This window comes from Pseudophryne corroboree, chromosome 4, assembly GCF_028390025.1.
Source record: "Pseudophryne corroboree isolate aPseCor3 chromosome 4, aPseCor3.hap2, whole genome shotgun sequence".
Taxonomy (NCBI): domain Eukaryota; kingdom Metazoa; phylum Chordata; class Amphibia; order Anura; family Myobatrachidae; genus Pseudophryne; species Pseudophryne corroboree.
In genome coordinates this window covers 204,141,287-204,163,342 of record NC_086447.1, presented here as the reverse complement: position 1 = coordinate 204,163,342, position 22,056 = coordinate 204,141,287, and the positions used below count along the sequence as shown (strand labels likewise).

General features: G+C 47.9%; 1 protein-coding gene across 2 annotated transcripts in view; it reads left to right on the top strand.

Moving 5' to 3' along the window:
- Positions 1 to 18,892, top strand: part of HDLBP (high density lipoprotein binding protein) — a 124,642-nt gene extending 105,750 nt beyond the window's left edge. For both annotated transcript variants that reach the window (XM_063915813.1, XM_063915812.1), the window contains exons 27-28: positions 17,296 to 17,430; positions 17,666 to 18,892. In XM_063915813.1, coding sequence (XP_063771883.1) covers positions 17,296 to 17,430; positions 17,666 to 17,800 — 270 coding nt within the window. In that variant the 3' untranslated portion in view covers positions 17,801 to 18,892. The remainder of the gene's footprint in view (positions 1 to 17,295; positions 17,431 to 17,665) is intronic.
- The last annotated feature ends 3,164 nt before the right edge of the window (positions 18,893 to 22,056 follow it).

Genomic DNA, 22,056 nt, shown 5'->3' with positions numbered 1-22,056 from the left:
GGTACGCGTGTGTCGACATGTCTGAGGTTGAAGGCTCACCTGAGGAGGAGGGGGAGTGTATGAATATTAGGTCTCCGTCGGCAGCGCTGACATCTGACTGGATGGATATGTGGAATGTTTTAAGTGCTAATGTTAATTTATTGCACAAAAGATTAGACAAAGCTGAAGCTAGGGGTACAGTCAGGGAGTCAACCCATGTCTGTCCCTATGTCGCCGGGACCTTCGGGGTCTCAGAAGCGCCCACTATCCCAAATAGTTGACACCGATACCGACACGGATCCAGACTCCAGTGTTGACTACGATGATGCAAAATTGCAGCCAAGGGTAGCTAAATGTATTCGATATATGATTATCGCAATTAAAGATGTTTTGCATATTACTGAGGAACCCCCTGTTCCTGACACGAGGGTACACATGTATAAGGGAAAGAAACCTGAGGTCACCTTTCCCTCTTCACATGAACTGAACGAATTATGCGAAAAAGCATGGGAAACTGCAGACAAAAAACTGCAGATTCCCAAAAGGATTCTAACAGCGTATCCTTTCCCGTCACAGGACAGAGTGCGGTGGAAATCATCCCCTAGGGTAGACAAAGCTTTGACACGCTTATCAAAAAAGATAGCGCTCCCGTCCCAAGATACGGCTACCCTCAAGGATCCTGCTGACCGCAAGCAGGAGGCTACCTTGAAGTCCATTTACTCACATTCTGGTACGTTACTCTGACCGGCTATTGCGTCGGCCTGGGTTTGTAGTGCTGTAGCAGCATGGACAGATTCTTTATCAGCGGATATTGAGACCCTTGATAAGGATACCATTTTAATGACCCTAGGGCATATAAAAGATGCTGTCTTATATATGAGGGATGCTCAAAGAGACATTAGTTTACTGGGTTCCAGAATAAACGCTATGTCCATTTCTGCTAGGCGAGTCTTATGGACCAGACAGTGGACGGGGGATGCCGACTCAAAGAGGCATATGGAGTTTTTGCCTTACAAGAGTGAGGATTTGTTTGGAGAGGGCCTCTCGGACCTCGTCTCCACAGCTACGGCAGCTAATTTTTTGCCTTATGTTCCCTCACAATCTAAGAAAGCGCCTCATTATCAAATGCAGTCCTTTCGTTCAAATAAAAGCAAAAGAGTACGTGGATCGTCCTTTCTTGCCAGGGGAAAGGGCAGAGGAAAAAAGCTGCACAACACAGCTAGATCATTATACCACTAGGGGTCACTGGAGTACTCTTGGGATATGGACGGGCTTCCGTAGGAACAGCACTGAATATTTAAATTTAGAACACTCCACCCCTCCATATCCCCGAGTACTTGTCAGTGTTTTTTCTGTGCTCAACGTTGCAACAGCTAGGTGACTTAAGTCACGATTACTATTGAAGAATTTTCTTTTTCTTTTTATTTTTTCTATTTTACACATCCCTTTCCCCCTTCCAAAAGGCAGGGTCAGGGATAGTGCAGCTGCTGATAGCAGCAGGGGCGTGTCGGGCCTCTCTGAAAGAGCTCCCTCACAGCCCACACAGCATTTCCTGCAGGCTGGCCGGCGCTTACTAAGAAGCCCCGTCGGAGCCTCTTCACAGACGTTCTATAAAGGTATGTGAGGGGAGAGAAGGCGGTCAGCTTCCGCTGCCGCCCCGAGGTGTGGGGAAGTGTCTGCCGCCCGCCGCAGTTGCTCCGGCCGCCGGGTAACATAGACCCGCTTCCGCCCGCCACTTGAGAACTGCTCACGCTCCCGCGTCTCTGAAGTCTGCTTCCCGCTGGTCCGGCGCGTCTTGCAGGGGGAAGACAACGGGTCTGGCCGCCGCTTGTCCTGCATTTCCGCCGTCGCTGGACCGCTGCTGCCGGGTCTCATAGCGCTAACACGCGCTCCCAGGTCCAGGGGTGCCCGCTACCCGCACTGCACGCTATGGAGCAGATGCGAGGGGGGAAACAGCAGCAACAGGCGGGGGGTAGTATAGCATATAATTATATAAGATGTTTATACTGCCGGGAGGAGATTTTATCATGTTTACACAGGCTGTTCATAATATCAGCATGACTGCAGTGATTATATGTATAAGCATGGGGGGCCATTTTAACCATGTTTCCTGTGTCTTCCTCTGTGATTCCAGAACGTTCCTGTCCTAAATCTCTACTCCACCGGAGGCGCAGGGGTGTTAGTGGGAAATTGGGATCACATTTCACAGTACTGGCCACGTGTACTGCACTTGGCCAGATATATATACAGAGACACCTTCATACTATTTTACTGAGTCGTGCAGGTGTCTGTTTTTTGTGTATTGTATTGTCTGTCGTCATAATGAGTAAGGCACCAGCAAAAACTAAAAAGCATAATTGCGGGGGCATGGCTTGGCACAGCATGGAGTAGGAGCATAGCTTTTAAGCTCCCGCACAAACTCCTACATTAATCCGTTTTAGCCCGATGCTATCTACATAAAAAGTGACTCTACTTCAGCCCTAACTGCTGGTGCATCGCTGGAACTACCTGCCGGTCCCCTCGGACCAATATAACAGCCGTTTGACGGAAGATACTGCGGGTGCTGTCTCAGAGCTGCTTGCGGCGGCCATCTTGCCAGCGTGGGGCAAAACACTCTGCCCTCCGCTCCCCGGCCGCGTACCTCCTGTTTGCCGCCACGGTGCCTGGACGTCCTACGGCTGTCCCTCCGCTATTCGCTCTCCTGACACAGGGAATCCGCGGCGCTTCCGGGTCGGCGCTCTCCGGGGCCGACGCTGACTCCGGGCTGCGTCCCACGTGCTGCACCTTGGAGAGAGGCCTTCTTCACCGCTGCGGGGAGACACGGCGCGGCCTGCACTCCACAAGCCACCGCAGGAGAACACTACAGGCTAAGCGGCAGATCATCAGCTCCTGTGGCTCACGGCAGGTACACCTTCCCTGCAGTGCTCCCTGCAATATTCTCCTACCTGGACAATACTCCCCTCTGGAAGCTAGATAGGATATACCACTCCGACATCCACATTTCTATGCATATATCTACCTGCCCATTCCTGCACTAATTCCTTGCCTGAATGGTGCGCATGCTGGGAGTAATACAGGGCACTACACCCCAATTTGCACACGCTTACGCCTCTATACCTCTGCCTAAATACAACGTGCTGACATCTCTATATAAAACACCGACCTCCCTGACCCCCCTACCCGCTACACGTGAAAGCTGTGATCATCACATTGATCCTGTGTCTGGGCCACTTGGGAGTGCGCTGCTACGGCTCAATCTCCATATTCCTCCACACTTGTAATCCTACTCTACAAGCCTCCTGTGCAATATACTGGACATTACAATGGGGAAGACAGGTGCAGCCGCGAAATTACAAAAATATGCGAGGGAATCCTCCTCTTCCCAATCCACTTCCAACGCGGCTCGTAACCCTCAATCTCCGCGCTCTGAAGGCGAGGACCCAGCCTTAAACGACTCGACGCACTCCACGCAGCAAATAATACAGGCTATTGCTGCCTCAGAGCAACGAGTCTCTGATAAAATTGAACGTGTCCAGATAGATGTTTCTCTACTCCGTCAGGATCTCCAAAAGATTCGTGAAAGAGTGAGTGAGACTGAGCACCGCATTTCGGACCTGGAGGACACCACCTATCCACTTAAAACTAAGATGGACGATCTTTCTACACAACTATCATCGGCTCACGCTAAGCTATCCGATATAGAAGGCAGACTCCGCCGGAACAATGTCCGCCTGGTTGGGCTACCTGAGAGGGCAGAGGGAACAGCCCCGGAGAAATTCTTTGAAGACTGGCTGATTAAGATGTTTACACGTGAAGCCTTCAGCCCACAATTTGCGGTAGAACGAGCACATCGTCTTCCGTCTCGTCCTCCTCCACCAGGCGCTCCTGCTCGAACGTTCATTGCTCGTCTTCTTCACTTTAAAGACAGAGACACTATACTTCGTCTGGCTCGTCTCCAGGGCCCGCTGATGTTCGACAACCACAAGATCTCAATTTTCCCAGACTTTGCCGTTGAAGTCCAGAAATCCCGTGCCCAATTCTCTCTTGTCAAACGCAAACTCCGGGATCGGAATATCCAATACTCGATGTTGTTTCCGGCTCGTCTGAGGGTTATATACAACGACGCCACGCACTTTTTCTCAAACCCGAAAGATGTGGAATCCTGGCTGGAACACAGGCCTCCAGCTCCTGAATGAACTCGTATTGGTCATATGTAGTTGGCGTGGGTAACTATTATAGCGTAAACCGTATGGTTTCTATTGTCTCTACCCCTATGGGCTGATGCATGTCACTTACTTCTCTGGGGTTTTTCCTTTTTTTAGCATCGGGCCACTACACCTGCTAAGCTCTATGTGCGGGAGTTCCCTGCTGTAGATAGCTTAGGGATCTAGTCCCACAGTTCTGTTCTCCCAGCTGGTTTGTTCTGTACCCAGCTAGTTTAATTTAGTTTTGTTAGGGTATAGGTATGACACTAGGTTGCTTATTGGTCATACAGGGTGGGTGCGGGATGGGATGTTTTATTGTTGTTGTTACTTTCCTTTTCTTTATTCTTTCCTCCCTTTTTTTTTCTTTCTGCAACTGATCATGGTGCTCTAACGCTATGGAAATGTATGGTATTTCAGATGTCACATTTGGAGTATGCTCGGCCTCGGCCTTTCAGTCCTAATCGGGTTTTCCAAGTTAGGGAGTATGGTTTTATTATGATACGATTCACTGGGTACCCTACCTCACACACTATACTCCTTCCGTCTCCCACGACTTATCTCCTTGTGCCCATTCACAGCGCTCTACGATATGGGATCTAATACAGACGCCACGGGGAGGGACACGATTAGACTGATGGGATGGAATGTCCGTGGTTTAAATGATAAAATTAAACGCTCACTTGTCCTGAAACAACTTCAAAAGTACAGAGTTGACATAGCATGCCTCTCTGAGACTCATCTGTATGGTAGTAAAGTCATGGCCATTAAAAGACCGTGGGTTGGGTGGGCCTACCACTCCACGTTCTCCTCCAGCGCCAGAGGGGTATCGATATTGGTTAAAAAATCGGTAAACTTTCACCTGGAGCATAGCAGCATTGACCCTCAGGGTCGTTATGTGTTTTTACGTGCTGTCATACATCATGCACTGTATCATATCATGGCTATATACATTCCCGCCCCCTATAACAGTGAAGTTCTACGTAAGGCAGCTGACTTTATAGCCCAATCCCCTGACACACCGGTTATTAGTGTGGGTGACTTCAACAACGTCATGGACTTGTCTATAGACCGCTGGCGGGAGTCTCGCGACTCCACCTCCCTCCCCCCTGCCCCGACCCCTTTTGCAAGAATTGTTGCTGAGCTTGGCTGGATGGATATCTGGAGAGTGCGAAACCCTACTATAGCGCACTATTCCTGTCACTCCGCTACCCATAACACACTGTCACGGATAGACTTGTGCCTTATTTCCCCGACATTATCGCCTAGAATTTCTGAACTAACATATTTGTCCAGGGGTATATCGGACCACTCACCGGTTTTACTAAAGCTGTCTATGACGCACGATAGGGGCAGCAGTCAGTGGAAACTGCACCCATTTTGGTTGAATTTAATGGGAGAGGGCTCCGACCTTCTCTCGGACTGGAAAGTCTTCCTTGATTGCAACCCCCCAGACTCCTCCCCCACTGTCCGACATGATGCATACAAAGCATATATTAGAGGTACCTTTATTAAAAGAATAGCCGGCATCAAGTCGTTTAACAGGAGGGAGGAAGCGAGACTCGAACAGGCCAGCCGTGATTTGGAATCTGTATACATAGAATCACATTCCCGGTCAGATCGGGAGGCGTGGCTGCACGCACAGGGAGAGTGGGCCGATTACCTCTTTGATAAATCCAAGCGTAGGCTGCTGTTCTCCAGTCACAGGCAGTACTTTCAGGCAGAACTGGGGGGCAGTTGCCTTGCTTTCCTGGCCAGGGATGAAACCCATTCTCGCACTGTTCAGTGTATTGCCGATGGGGATGGCAGTCTCTGCTACTCGGGGAAAGACGTAGCAGGGGTATTTAAACATTTTTATTCCAAACTATACTCGTCAGGAGTCTCCCACACCGACGAGCAACTGCACTCCTACCTCTCGCGGGTGAATTTGCCCAATTTATCGCAGGAGGCGCTTGAAGCACTTGAGGCTCCTTTCACCCTGGAGGAGGTGGAGTGCGCTGTGTCGTCACTCCCTCCTTCCAAGGCACCTGGTGGGGATGGCCTCCCAGTGGAGATATATAAAAAATTTAACTCCCACTTCAGTCCTTATTTATTAGATTTATTTAATACCTTGTTTGAAATTGGTGAACTTCCCCCGTCCATGTCTGAAGCCACTATTATAGTGCTGCCCAAACCGGGGAAGGATCCCAAGGCTCCCGATTCCTACCGCCCTATTTCACTACTGTCCACAGATGTTAAAATTCTTGCAAAGATGCTTGCCATCCGTCTGAACGCGGTCATCGGGTCTATTATACATCAGGACCAGACGGGCTTCATGCCGGGAAGGTCCACTATGCAAAACCTACGGAAGCTGTTCTATCACCTGCAGGGGGATGGCTTGCTGGGTTCGGGGGCAGTGGTGGTGTCTCTCGACGCCGCCAAGGCCTTCGACTCGGTTGAGTGGTCCTACCTTTGGCAGGTATTACACGGGTTTGGCCTGGGCCCTGTGTTCATCGGGTGGGTTCGATTACTGTACTCCTCTCCAGCAGCCCGTGTCTCTGTTAATGGGTATACCTCGTCCTCATTCTCTTTGGCCAGGGGCACACGACAGGGTTGCCCGTTGTCCCCGGCCCTGTTTGCATTGGCTATAGAACCACTGGCTTGTATGATAAGGGACAACCCGAATATTCAGGGACTGGCAGCCGGCTCCACGGTGGATAAGATTTCACTGTATGCCGACGATATGTTGCTGTTCCTTAAGGACCCAGATGCCTCACTCCGGGCTATGCTTCACACAATTAATGAATTTGCGGAATACTCTGGCTTATGTATAAACTGGGACAAATCCTTTATTTTTCCCATTTCAGGACATATCCCGGAGGGGATATGCACGTCACACTCACTGCAATGGACTCTGAAATTTAAATACTTGGGTGTTTGGGTCACGGGGCCAGCATCAGAATATGCCAAGTGGAACATAGACCCTATCACAGCCCTTTTTAAAAGTAAGATCCACACATGGAAGGCACTACCACTGACAGTATTGGGACGCATCAATCTCTTTAAGATGTCCATCCAGCCTAAGTACCTATATGTCCTGCAACACTCCCCCATCTACCTCCCTAAAAAAATATTTGCTAACATTGACAGTCTCATATCTTCCTTTATCTGGGGTCATAAACCGGCGAGGATAGCTATAAAAAAACTTTGTAGGACCAAACTCACTGGGGGGGCGAGCCTGCCTAATCTCAGGCTGTATTATCTGGCAGCACAGCTGGTGCACCTCTCCAGCTGGATCACAGGAGTGGGTGGCTCGACCCTACAGGGATATTTGACAGACTGGGTTGGACCCCCCTTCACCCCTTCCTTTTCTTGCTTTCGGGAATGTCAGTGACTGGTCTTCCTCCTATCCTGCGACAGGCTCTGTTGGTCTGGAAACAAGTACACAACCTCTATGACTGGGCCGACCTAGAAACAGATTCACCCTTATGGTTTAATAGTTCGTATATGGAACTTCAGAAGCTGTCAACAGACAATATTTGGATAAAAAGTGGGGTGACCTCCCTAGGGCAATTATATGTGGATGGTTATCTTAAATCATTTGCGCAACTGCAGGCTGAATTCGAGCTCCCAAACACAGCCCTATTTAGATACTTCCAACTAAGACACGCCATACAGACCCAGTTCAAAACGGCCCCTTCCATCTCCCCTTCTCCAGTTAAACTTATGCTGCAACGCTTACCCTCCACAGGTAAAATTTCAACAATATATGCCTCACTAAACAATAGAACCCTACCTGCCTCTTTAGATCCGCTTAGGCTGAGCTGGGAAGATGATATAGGCCCCCTGTCAGACGAACAATGGCTACAAATACTGGGCTCCGCCAGGTCTACCACTCCTTGCATTAGATATCAACAGGTGCATCTCTTTATCCTACACAGGGTTTATCGAACCCCTCTACTTCTCCAACGAGCTGGTTTAAGACCTGACACTTTATGCCCCAAATGTCGGATGGCAGATGCTGGTTTTTGGCATCTGTTATGGAATTGTCCGAAAGTCTATGAATTTTGGACTTGGGTTTGGTCTGACATATTAACTACTGACCCATCTCTTCCCCAAATTAATCCCAGAACCTGCCTCTTCGGGGTGGACCTGGAAGAAACCCATTCATTGCTCACATATCAGTATGTCCTGTGTCTGATCACGCTTGCCAAGGTCCTCATTGCACGCTCCTGGTTTGCAGAGACCCCTCCCAGAGTATCGGAGTGGAGAGCCCTGGTAACCTTGGTCATAGGGCATGAAAGGCTAATGTACTTATCCCGCAACTCTGTGTCCAAGTTTCACCGTAAGTGGGATAGATGGACTTTGGTGCGGCCGAGTGCGGAATTGACGTAGCCCGGGGATAGGCAGATACTGTGGACACACACAACCCTATACTTGTAATTGTGACCTCCCCTTTACTCACGTATACTAAACAAGTAGCGACGACAATGTCTTAATGACCGGTCCGAGCGCTCCGAGCACAACCCTCTCATTTCAAGCACCACAAGCCTTATGTTTTAATTTACAATGTAAATCAATGTAATACCTACTGATCAGCACAATGCATTGTATTGTAAATTGTATGCTTTGAACTGTTGCCTTCTTCCTTTTCTTTTCTTTACTGCTTTTCTCTCTTTTACCACACTTATGTAACCAAATGAAAAAATTTTCAATAAAAAATTTACTTGATTAAAAAAAAAAAAGCATAATTGCAAAGTCTGTAACAGTGTATTACCGGATGGATCTACCACATGTACAGTATGTTTTGTGAATTCGGTTCAGAATACCATTTCTGCTCCTGTTTTACAACCAATTTCCTCACCGGACCCTCCGTGGGGTATGTTAGTAAATGTACTGGATAGGTTACAATCAGAATTAACCGCCGCTCGTCAGGAGCGGGAAACGGTAAGATCTGAGTCTAGGGTGAGACCGCCAGAACTACCGGAGGCGTCTCAGCCTTGTGTAAGGTCCAAATCCATTTTGGGTAAACGGGATAAATTTCATATGTCTTATGATTTTCCAGTGTCTGCTATGTTGCATTCTGACGATTCCATGCCAGACCTCACGGAACAAGATGAGTGTGAGGAGGGCGAAGTGGAGTCAGATGGCGAGGAGGTTAACAGTTCCGGCATTGATGATCTCATCAGAGCGGTACGTCAGTCTCTGAGGTTTCCTGAAACTGAGGAGCCACTCACAAATGATCAGGTCGTATTTACGAAACGACGGAAGACGCCGATAAGTTTCCCTCTGTCGGATTCTCTAAATCAGATGTTAGTAGAAACACGACAGAATCCAGATAAACGGTTTTCTATACCTCGCAGATTTAAGTCTAGTTATCCGTTTCCAGACTCGGTAACGTGTACATGGGAGAATCCACCAATAGTTGATTCGTCAGTGTCCAAGCTTACCAGGAAATTAACCATACCAGTGCCAGCAGCGACTACGCTTAAAGATCCTTCAGATCGCAAGATAGAAACTATGCTAAAATCCATGTATGTAGCAGCAGGTGTGATGCTAAGACCTGGATTGGTTGGCATTTGGGTCACTAAGGCGCTCATAATATGGCTTACAGAACTCAAAGCTGCTTTACATGACGAAAACCTGATAATTCTTGTAAATCAAATGATTGAGGCTGTAGAGTATCTCTGTACAGCGTCTACTGACGTCTGTCAGCTCACTTCTCGTATTTCATCGTCGCTAGTTACGGCACGAAGAGCACTCTACCTGCGTACTTATCATGCGGAGGCAGAGGTCAAACGAAGTATAGAGGCGTTGCCTTACGATGGCAAAAAGTTGTTTGGTCCAGAATTGGACGCATGGATTGCGGAGGCTACGGGAGGTAAGTCTGTTTTCTTACCATTGCCTCCACCGGTTCCAAGAAGAAGGTACGCTGGACCTTCGTTCAAATCCTTTAGACCTCAGCCCTTTCGAGGACGTGGCAGAGGATCAGCCACGCCTGCTAGACGTGGTCGCGGACGTGGTTTCCAACAAACCAACACAACTCGCCAAGACGCTAAGGTTACCGACAAGCCAGTGGCATGACGGCCTACCAGCCCATCTCGGTTCTCCAATTGTGGGAGCACGCCTTCAGACGTTCCATGTGGCGTGGTTCCACACATCCGCGGATGGCTGGATCCGCAATTTAGTGTTAAAAGGTTACAAAATAGAGTTCGACTGTCTTCCGCCTCTGCTGTTTTTCAAGACAGGGTTGCCTCTGTCGGACGACAAGAGGACAGTTTTGCAAATTGCCATTCAGTCCTTACTGGATTCGGCAGTGTTGATTCCGGTCCCTGTACACCAACAGGGTCAGGGTTATTATTCAAGTCTGTTTGTGGTACCGAAGCCGGATGGCTCAGTCAGACCAATATTGAACTTAAAGGGGCTCAATCAGTACGTAACTTACTACAGATTCAAGATGGAGTCTCTACGTTCGGTGATTGCGGGTTTAGAGCCAAAGGAATTTATGATTGCGCTAGACCTCAAGGATGCGTACTTACACATTCCAATTTGGCAGCCTCATCAGAAATTCTTACGGTTTGCAATACGCCAGAACCATTACCAGTTTCAGGCTCTACCGTTTGGCCTGTCATCAGCGCCTCGGGTATTCACCAAAGTGATGTCTGTGATGATAGCTCACCTCAGATCCCTGGGAGTGACAATAGTTCCGTATTTAGACGATCTGCTCATCAAAGCTCCGTCTCAACAGATACTTCTCCAACATGCGCTGCTAACATACAATGTACTGGTTCACCACGGTTGGATTGTCAACTTCAAGAAATCACATCTAATTCCGTCTCAACGCCTTCAGTTCCTAGGTATGATTCTCGATACGGTCAATCAAAGAATTTACCTACCGCAGCAGAAAGTACAAATGCTACGCCATCTAGTACAATTAGTGCTCAAGCCACGCACAGTGTCGGTACACTTGTGCATTCGCCTCTTAGGCACAATGGTGGCAGCTTTCGAGGCGCTGCAGTTCGGAAGATTTCACTCTCGTCCATTTCAGCTGAATGTGCTTGCCCAGTGGTCGGGCTCGCATCTGCAGATTCACCACAGGGTGAGGTTGTCGCCAACAGCAAGAGTATCTCTGCTCTGGTGGCTCAAGGAACACAATTTAACCGCAGGAAGACGGTTCGGAGGTTGGAATTGGATAATTCTAACTACGGACGCCAGTCTCAGAGGTTGGGGAGCGGTAATTCAAAATTGTCAGCTCCAGGGTCTCTGGGCGGATCACGAGAGATTGCTGTCTATCAATGTTCTAGAACTCCGCGCAATTTACAATGCGCTACGACAAGCAGTGCACATGCTTCGCTCTCAGCCCGTCCAAGTGCAGTCGGACAATGCGACGGCGGTCGCATACATCAACAAACAAGGAGGAACGAGAAGCCGCATGGCAATGCGGGAAGTAGCTCGAATCCTCAATTGGGCGGAATGCCACCAGGTGATATTGTCGGCCGTGTTCATTCCGGGAGTGGACAACTGGGAAGCGGATTATCTCAGTCGTCGGGATTTTCATCCAGGCGAATGGGCATTAAATCCAGAAGTGTTTCACATGTTGGTTCAGCGATGGGGTTATCCTCAGGTGGACCTGATGGCGTCTCGACACAATCACCAGACATTCCAGTATGTGTCCAGAACAAGAGATCCAAAGGCAGTGGCGGTGGATGCTCTCACGGTCGAGTGGCCGTACAGTCTTGTGTATCTGTTTCCACCGTTTCCGTTGCTCCCTCTGGTGCTAAAACGAATCAAAAGAGAGTCGGTCACAGTCATACTAGTGGCGCCTCATTGGCCTCGGAGAGCTTGGTACTCGGATCTCCGAGGATTACTCGCAGACGATCCTTGCCCGCTCCCGCTACGTCCAGACCTGTTACAACAGGGTCCGTTCCTTTACCCCGATTTAGCGCGGCTGCGTTTGACGGGGTGGCTGTTGAGACCGCCCTCTTAAGAAGAGAGGGCATCCCAGATTCAGTTATTCCAACCATGTTACGAGCTAGGAAGCCGGTTACGGCAGCTCATTATTACAGAATATGGCGTGCCTATATAGGTTGGTGTGAAGCTCGGAAATTCCCGACATCATCTTTCAAGTTATGCCGCCTTTTGTTGTTTCTACAAACAGGGTTAGATGGAGGACTGCGTTTATCTACACTAAAGGTGCAGGTATCTGCTTTGTCAATTTACTTTCAAAGACGATTGGCTCTATTGCCGTCTATACGCACTTTTCTCCAAGGTGTCCTCAGAGTACAACCTCCATTCATTCCACCTACAGCGCCATGGGACTTGAATCTGGTTTTAGAGTTCTTACAGTCTTCATATTTTGAACCCTTACAGCAAGTGGATATAAAGTTTCTCACTTGGAAAACAATTTTTCTCCTAGCCTTAGCTTCGGCAAGGCGTGTTTCGGATTTGGGTGCCTTGTCATGCAAGGCACCGTATTTGGTGTTTCATGATGACAGAGCGGAACTTCGAACGAATCCCGCTTTCTTACCAAAGGTAGTGTCATCTTTTCACATCAATCAACCAATAGTAGTTCCTGTGTTGAAAGCACATTCTGGAACTCTGGATGTGGTACGCGCATTACGCGTTTATGTATCCCGAACGTCTTCAGTTCGTAAGACGGATACGTTATTTGTGCTCTATGATGCTGCCAAGATAGGTTGGCCAGCATCTAAACAAACTTTATCCAGATGGATAAAACTGACCATACGTCAGGCTTACCTTCATGCTAGGTTACAACCGCCTACGTCAGTAACCGCTCATTCCACACGTTATGTGGGAACTTCATGGGCAGCTGGTCGGGGGGCTTCTACGACGCAGCTTTGCCGTGCGGCTACATGGTCTTCAGTGCACACGTTTGTGCGCTTTTACAAGTTTGATACGTTTGCGGCATCAGCATCTAGCTTTGGCCGCCTAGTGTTACAAGTGCCAAACAGCTCTCCCGCCCACGGGGGAAGCTTTGGTACGTCCCAAGAGTACTCCAGTGACCCCTAGTGGATGATAAAGAAAATAGGATTTTGGTACTTACCAGGTAAATCCTTTTCTTTGAATCCATAGGGGGCACTGGACGCCCACCCAGAGCAGTTTTACCTAGTTGTGGTTAGTTCTGAGGATCTTATGGTAACACACTTTCACCGACTGGTTCAAATTACAAGTGCTGGTTAGGGTGTCAACTGTTTAGTTGTCAGTAACGTTATGTGTCAACTTCGTTATTGTCCATTATGTTATATGTAATACTCCATTGTCAACCTCTCTATAGTTCCTGTTTCGGCTCAGTAAAAAACACTGACAAGTACTCGGGGATATGGAGGGGTGGAGTGTTCTAAATTTAAATATTCAGTGCTGTTCCTACGGAAGCCCGTCCATATCCCAAGAGTACTCCAGTGCCCCCTATGGATTCAAAGAAAAGGATTTACCTGGTAAGTACCAAAATCCTATTTTCTTGCCAGGGGAAAGGGCAGAGGAAAAAAGCTGCACAACACAGCTAGATCCCAGGAACAGAAGTCCTCCCCGGCCTCTGCAAAATCCACTGCATGACGCTGGGGCTCACCTGAGGGAGCCCGCTCCAGTGGGGGCACGTCTTCGACTTTTCAGCCACATCTGGGTTCAATCACAGGTGGATCCCTGGGCAATGGAAATTGTTTCCCAGGGATACAGGCTGGAATTCGAAGAGGTGCCTCCTTGCCGGTTTTTCAAATCGGCGCTACCAACTAACTTCTCCCCTGGAAAGGGAGAGTGTGTTAAAGGCGATTAAAAATTTTTGTCTTCAACAAGTGGTGGCTGAGGTTCCCCTGCGTCAGAGGGGGAAGGGGTACTACTCAACCCTGTTTGAGGTCCCGAAACCGTACGGTTCGGTCAGACCCATTTTGAATTTAAAATCCCTGAACCTTTACTTACAACGGTTCAAGTTCAAGATGGAATCGCTCAGAGCGGTCATCGCCAGCCTGGAAGGGGGGGATTTTATGGTATCGCTGGACATAAAGGATGCATACCTGCATGTTCCCATATATCCTCCTCATCAGGTGTACCTGAGATTTGCGATACAGGTTTGTCATTACCAATTTCGGACGTTGCCGTTTGGGCTTTCCACGGCCCCGAGAATTTTCACCAGGGTAATGGCAGAAATGATGGTGCTTCTGCGAAAGCAGGGTGTCACAATTATCCTGTACTTGGACGATCTCCTCATAAAAGTGAGATCACGGGAGAAGTTGCAGAACAGCGTATCCCTTTCACTGAAGGTGTTACAGCGACACGGCTGGATTCTCAATGTTCCAAAGTCGCTGCTGGATCCTACGACTCGCTTGTCCTTCTTGGGCATGATTCTGGACACAGACCAGAAAAGGGTTTTTCTTCCGGAAGAAAAAGCGCAGGAACTCATGACTCTAGTCAAGAACCTGTTGAAGCCGAAACAAGTGTCAGTGTATCATTGCACTCAAGTCCTGTAAAAAATGGTGGCGACATACGAAGCCATTCCCTTCGGCAGGTTCCATGCAAGGACTTTCCAGTGGGACCTATTGGACAAATGGTCCGGGTCACATCTGCACATGCATCAGCGGATCACCCTGTCCCCCAGGGCCAGGGTTTCTCTCCTGTGGTGGCTGCAGAGTGCTCACCTTCTAGAGGGCCGCAGGTTCGGCATTCAGGATTGGATCCTGGTGACCACGGACGCGAGCCTCCGCGGTTGGGGAGCAGTCACACAGGGAAGAAATTTTCCAAGGCCTTTGGTCAAGTCAAGAGACTTGTCTTCACATCAACATCCTGGAACTGAGGGCCAAATTCAACGCCCTACGTCAAGCGGAGACCTTACTTCGCGACCGACCGGTGCTGATTGTTGGACAACGTCACCGCAGTAGCTCATGTAAACCGCCAAGGCGGCACAAGGCAGAGTGGCGATAGCGGAAGCCACCAGAATTCTTTGCTGGGCAGAGAATCATGTAAGTGCACTGTCAGCAGTGTTCATTCCGGGAGTGGACAACTGGGAAGCAGACTTCCTCAGCCGACACGACCTGCATCCAGGAGAGTGGGGACTTCATCAGGAAGTCTACGCACAGATTGCAAGTCGGTGGGGATTGCCCCAAATAGACATGATGGCGTCCCGTCTCAACAAAAAGCTACAAAGGTATTGCGCAAGGTCAAGAGATCCTTAGGTGGTAGCTGTGGACGCCCTAGTGACACCGTGGGTGTTCCGATCGGTCTATGTATTTCCTCCTCTTCCTCTCGTACCCAAGGTGTTGAGAATAATAAGAAAAAGAGGAGTGAGAACAATACTCATTGTTCCGGATTGGCCAAGAAGGACCTGGTATCCGGATCTGCAGGAAATGCTCACAGAAGATCCGTGGCCTCTTCCTCTAAGACAGGACCTGTTGCAACAGGGTCCCTGTCTGTTCCAAGACTTACCGCGGCTGCGTTTGACGACATGGCGGTTGAACGCCGGATCCTAGCGGAAAAAGGTATTCCGGATGAGGTCATTCCTACGCTAATAATGGCTAGGAAGGATGTGAAATCTAAACATTATCACTGAATATGGCGAAAATGTTTCTTGGTGTGAGGCCAGGAATGCTCCTACGGAAGAATTCCATCTAGGCAGTTTTCTTCACTTCCTACAAACTGGAGTAAATTTGGGCCTAAAATTAGGCTCCATTAAAGTTCAGATTTCGGCCTTATCCATTTTCTTTCAAAAGGAATTGGCCTCTCTGCCTGAAGTACAGACTTTTGTGAAGGGAGTACTGCATATTCAGCCTCCCTTTGTGCCTCCGGTGGCGCCTTGGGACCTTAACGTGGTGTTAAGTTTCCTTAAGTCACATTGCTTTGAACCACTTAAAACAGTGGAGTTGAAATATCTCACTTGGAAGGTGGTCATGTTAGCCTAGGCTTCGGCTAGGCGAGTTTTGGAATTAGCGGCTTTATCACATAAAAGCCCCTATCTGGTTTTCCATATGGATAGAGCGGAATTGCGGACCCGTCCTCAATTCCTACCTAAGGTGGTCTCATCCTTTCATATGAAGCAACCTATTGTCGTGCCTGTGGCTACACGGGACTTGGAGGATTCCGAGTCCCTTGATGTGGTCAGGTCCTTGAAGATTAACGTGGCCAGAACGGCTAGGATCAGAAAAACAGAAGCACTGTTTGTCCTATATGCAGCCAACAAGGTTGGCGGCCCTGCTTCAAAGCAGACTATTGCTCGCTGGATCTGTAACGCGATTCAGCAGGCGCATTCTACAGCAGGATTGCCGTTGCCAAAATCGGTTAAGGCCCATTCCACTAGGAAGGTGGGCTCGTCTTGGGCGGCTGCCCGAGGGGTCTCGGCACTACAGCTGTGCCGAGCTGCTACTTGGTCGGGGTCAAACACCTTTGCAAAGTTCTATAAGTTTGATACCCTGGCTGAGGAGGACCTCCTGTTTGCTCAATCGGTGCTGCAGAGTCATCCGCACTCTCCCGCCCGTTTGGGAGCTTTGGTATAATCCCCATGGTCTTTACGGAGTCCCAGCATCCTCTAGGACGTTAGAGAAAATAAGATTTTAAACCTACCGGTAAATCTTTTTCTCGTAGTCCGTAGAGGATGCTGGGCGCCCGTCCCAAGTGCGGACTATTTCTGCAAGACTTGTATATAGGTATTGCTTTCATAAGGGTTATGTTATAGTTTCGTCGGTTATGGACCGATGATATGATGTTCATACTGTTAACTAGATTGTATATCACAGGTTATACGGTGTAATTGGTGTGGCTGGTATGAATCTTGCCCTTAGATTAACTAAAATCCTTTCCTCGTACTGTCCGTCTCCTCTGGGCACAGTTTCTCTAACTGAGGTCTGGAGGAGGGGCATAGAGGGAGGAGCCAGTGCACACCCAGATCCAAAGTCTTTCTTGGAGTGCCCATGTCTCCTGCGGAGCCCGTCTATCCCCATGGTCCTTACGGAGTCCCAGCATCCTCTACGGACTACGAGAAAAAGATTTACCGGTAGGTTTTAAATCTTATTTTTACTTTTTTACTTTTTAAAAGAAGGTTTTTTGTTTTTTTCTTGTGGTTTGGTTTTTGTTTTTTTCCTTTAAAATCATTAGTTCTTGCAGGAAGAGTTTACGTTGGCTTTTTATTCTTCAGATGTCTGATGTGGTGGAGAATGAAGTGATGCAGACTTACATGAAGCCACACTCTCAGGACGAGAACAAGCCCCAGCAATCCAAGGGCTTTGTTGTGCGTGATGCTCCCTGGACAGCAGGAAGCGGTAATGAGAAGGTGAGTGTTTGTAAAGGTAATAAGGAATCACTGAGGTATGGTTATATGAATGTTGCAATGGGTTTTTTCTTTAATCAAGTTTGTAATAGTAGCATTCATTTTGGTACACAATACTATATGCTTATAATAAGAGATTGAAAATGCAAGTAGATAAGTCATCACACTGAAAACAGACATTATAAGAAATTATAACGGTTAAATTGTAATGTATTCTCTGATCCTTTCTCCTTCCTAGGCTCCTGACATGAGCAGCTCTGAGGATTTTCCTAGCTTTGGGGCTCCAGTGGCCCCCAAAACATCTCCATGGGGCCCCAAGAGACATGGCGGTGGAAAAGGCCTGATGCCTGCTGACATGTCTGCTTCCTGTTAACTCCTGTCGCTGGCCCGTCACCCCCTTATATCCCTCTTCGCCTCTTTCCTCTGCATCCCAGGATCCTGTATAACCAGCCACTGCTGCAGGGGCTTACCTAGCACTTCTGGCTTTCTGGGTCCTCACACCAAAAGATCTAATTGGTATTTCAATGATAGGATAGGGAGAGCTTGTTCAGGACACCTGGTTTGCCATAAAGATGTTTAGTGTCTACACACCTCCAGCTAAACAGTTGCTGCATCCTCAAGCATATATATTGCCACTACAGCCCCTTGCTAGATATCTTGAATATGTGTGGTATCTGCCTATTTACCAAGATGCCTTCCCTATTGTAAGGGTTCATGTCTATAATCATAGGATGGATTGCAACAGACAAACCCAAACCATTGGAGAAGTTTCAACCAATTATCCTGCTAGTACTGTTGACCAAACTCTTGGGTGTGCAGCCACACTTGGTAGTCTCGCATGCAGTATTATGTGAAATGCTGTTTTAAACTGTGAGGTTGGGATGATTTGAAGAGTTGCTCAGGGCTCCTGGCCACCATCCTGATGTCCTAAGTTACCATGAGTCTTATTAACGCACCATTGTCCTGCTGCAGAACAGAATGTATTGTGAAGTGCCCTGTAATCCTTTCACTGCCAGAGCCATTTGAGGGAGGGAGGGATGTGCACAAATGGGGTTGTGGAGGGTGTAATGACCGCTCCTCCCTCATCATCTCATCCACTTTTACGTCATTATGATTGATAATGTTTTAAGCTGTGGAGAAGCCTAGATATTCCGCTGATGGCATCAGGACTCAATTTTACCCCGCTGCTGCTGCTGAAGGAAGACATGCCGTGAGCTGACTGAGAAATGAAGGAGTCCACCAAAACCTTGATAGTCCTGTCACAGCCCTTTCTATTGTCCCCTTACCTCTGATGCCGGGGGAAAGGGATCATATGTTTTGTCCTGGTTGGGTGGGGGTAACATTAGTTCCAGGTTTTTTCCAGACCTCTCCTCAGCCCCCTTACCCCTTGGACATTTCTTCTTACTGTGCCTCAGTATCAACTTCCTGTACACAAACGTCGGGAAATAAACATCCTTTAAAAGCCGGACTCTCTCTTACTGGGGATTGGCAAAGTGGTCTGTGTGGTGGTTTTTTTTTTTAAATTCTCAAGTTAACTGATTACTCTGATTTGTTAATTGGGTGTTGGGCTAGGAGTTGTGGGTAACACTTCCATACTGTGAAATTTCCAAAAATGTTTACTGTGCTTGTGTGCCAAGCTGGGGTTTCCCGATTTTCTATGTGCATGGAGTCTTCTGCAGTTTGGCGCTCTCAGACCTTCAAATGGGATCAGTACGAAACCCTGCCGGATGGGATCCCGGCGGTCAGAATACCGACACTGGAATCCCAACCGGCACAATCCTGACAGAGGGGGCGAGCGCAACGCAGCCCCTTGCAGGCACGCTGCACTCGCCACTCTGTGGACACGGTGCCTCGCTACGCTCGGCACACTAATTTATTCTCCCTCTATGGGTGTCGTGGACACCCACAGAGGGAGAATGTCAGGATTCTGGTGTCTGGATTCCATCTGGCGGGATCTTAACCGCATCCCCTTCAAATGGTATTGCATTTTATACAATGCTGTGAAAGGATGTGTAAAAAAAATTATAATTGGCAGAATGTAAAACATTAGGAGGCCAATTAGTTTTGCGGAAAGCCCCATACACACTAGGTGATATTGTGAACAATATGGCCTAGTGTGTTCTTAATGATCCTCTCCCTCATCTGAACATGTATGGATGAGGTGGGTCCTCTGTAACGACAGCCATGGCTGTTGTCCCCCTTCCCCCGCCGTCACTACCTTCCCCCGCCGTCACTACCTTCCCCGCAGGCCTTGGCAATTGTGTATGCACTTGCTGAGACCCTGCTGCTGCCGCCCATATCTGCTTTGGTGGGGCCTTGGCTAGGGGGTGTATGGGTGGAAGGATTTGGGGAGTTTTCATACTGCACATGCAGCTTTGAGGAGCTACTGGTGGTTCAGAAACTGACTTGGTTCTGCCTTGTAAATGATTTCCACCTTAAAACCGTCTACACTTAACAAGTTGTTACATATTGCCACTATACTCTAAACCAGCCCTTCCCAACTTCAGTCCTCAAGGCACACTAACAGTCCAGTTTTTAGCGATATCCATGCTTGGGCACAGGTGACTTAATACCGCTGTTATTTTGATTTAACCATCTGTGCTGAGGTCTGGATGTCTCTAAAATCTGCACTGTTAGTGTGGCTTGAGGATTGAGGTTGGGAATGCCTGCTCTAAACTGCACTTTTTATAAATACAGTTACCAGCCTGTTAAAATGACAGTACAACATAATGGTAATGCCAGTGCTGGTCCCTGTGTGCCCTGCCCGAACAGAAAAACACTTGAATTGCTCCGTTGGGTGCTATCTATTTACGGCCAGCGTGCAAACACTTGAATTCCCCATAGAGGTGAGGCACAGCTATGCAGTATAGGGTTTGCTTATTGGTAATGTTTGGAGGCCTAAATTTAAGTTTAGAACGTACATATTGGTCTTGGATGGTAAGTATTCTGACAATAGTCAACATGGTTTTTATACATAGCTTGTATATTTCATGTTTTGTGACAACCATCAGTATAAATGTAGACCCTCGCCATGCTTTGGGCAAGGTGGATTGCTGTACTCTCCACATGTTACTATTACCAATCATAGGTAATGTGTATAGTAAATCAAGCAATTGTTGGGAAATACGTTGAACCCAAAAAGTGTTGACTGTTTCTACCTGTTGACATTAGGCACTGTCTACCTCTTGCACCTGTTCACTTTTTGTACCTGTCAACTAGATATCTACCTAGTATATATCATCTGGCTACACGTAAAACTGTTCTGTGTACCATCTCTGGCATATATGCTGGTATTGGCTGCCCCCTGCCCAACCTATTCCAAATCTATAACTTAAGACCCCCAATGGTTAGGGTTCTAAATTAATATGCAGTGTATTTGCATGCTCCTTATGGAGAAAGTTTTTTTGTATGCAGTATGTATCTGTGTGTATAAAATATATAATATAATTAAATCAATACTCTGGCTATTATATGGACAGCTTGCACAGAGACAGAGTTTCTCTCCTGCTAATCCTCCAAGTGCAGCTGCATCCCACTCCACGCCAGTGGCGTAATTGTATTGATGCTAGGAAGAATTGGAGAGCACACTCGTGAATTAAAAGATAATACATTTTATAGAATAAAAGCAATAGCCACGTACATGTAAGTTTAAAATCTCGAATAAGGCAATACAAATGCCAATGAAAAGACGGTTAGTGCTGTGATCTATCTGGCTGAGTCTCACGCTGGCTCTGGACCAAGTGGGTGATGTCACAGCGTCCACGTAATGTAGTTGCGACCAATGCGTTTAATCCAGTCAGGGACTTCCCCTGAAGAAGTTCCTGATTGAACAAAATAGGTTGAGCATGGCTACATTACGTGGATGCTGTGATGTCACCCGATTGGGCTGGAGCCAGCGTGAATTGGGTGATGCCACAGCGTCCATGTAATGTAGCCACGCCATCCGAAGATGCGACAAAAGGCCCTTGGGAGCGTGCGATAGTCCGTACACAATGGGCAATAGACTATTTGTCGCTCCGATTCGGATCAAAATGACATCGTCTGTTTTTGTTTGTCTATGTACCAAGCTTAAGTTTTTAAACTTACCTATTGAGTAAACACCACTGGGTGACTGAGGTGCTAATTAAGTTACTTGTGTCCAAGCATGCATATACTTAAAACCTGGATGGTCAGGGGTCCTTGAGGACCAAGTTTTGGAACTACTGGTTTTTAAAGCAGGCATTGGTGAAGATTACATTGTTGGTCGACTGTTTTTGAACAGGAAGTGGAGTCAATTGAGAGATTATTTTATAATTGGTGAAAATGGAGCAATAGTGCACCCTGGTGGACATATGCTGTATAGTCTCCATGCATGACTACAACGTGCAAGTCCATGATAGTGTGGCAATTATGTCTATCCCCCGATGTTGGTGGTCTTGGCCAGTTCTCTTGGTTTTTGCAACTTATTCTCAAAAGATTTTTCTCTGACGTCCTAGTGGATGCTGGGAACTCCGTAAGGACCATGGGGAATAGACGGGCTCCGCAGGAGACTGGGCACTCTAAAAGAAAGATTAGGTACTATCTGGTGTGCACTGGCTCCTCCCTCTATGCCCCTCCTCCAGACCTCAGTTAGATTTCTGTGCCAGGCCG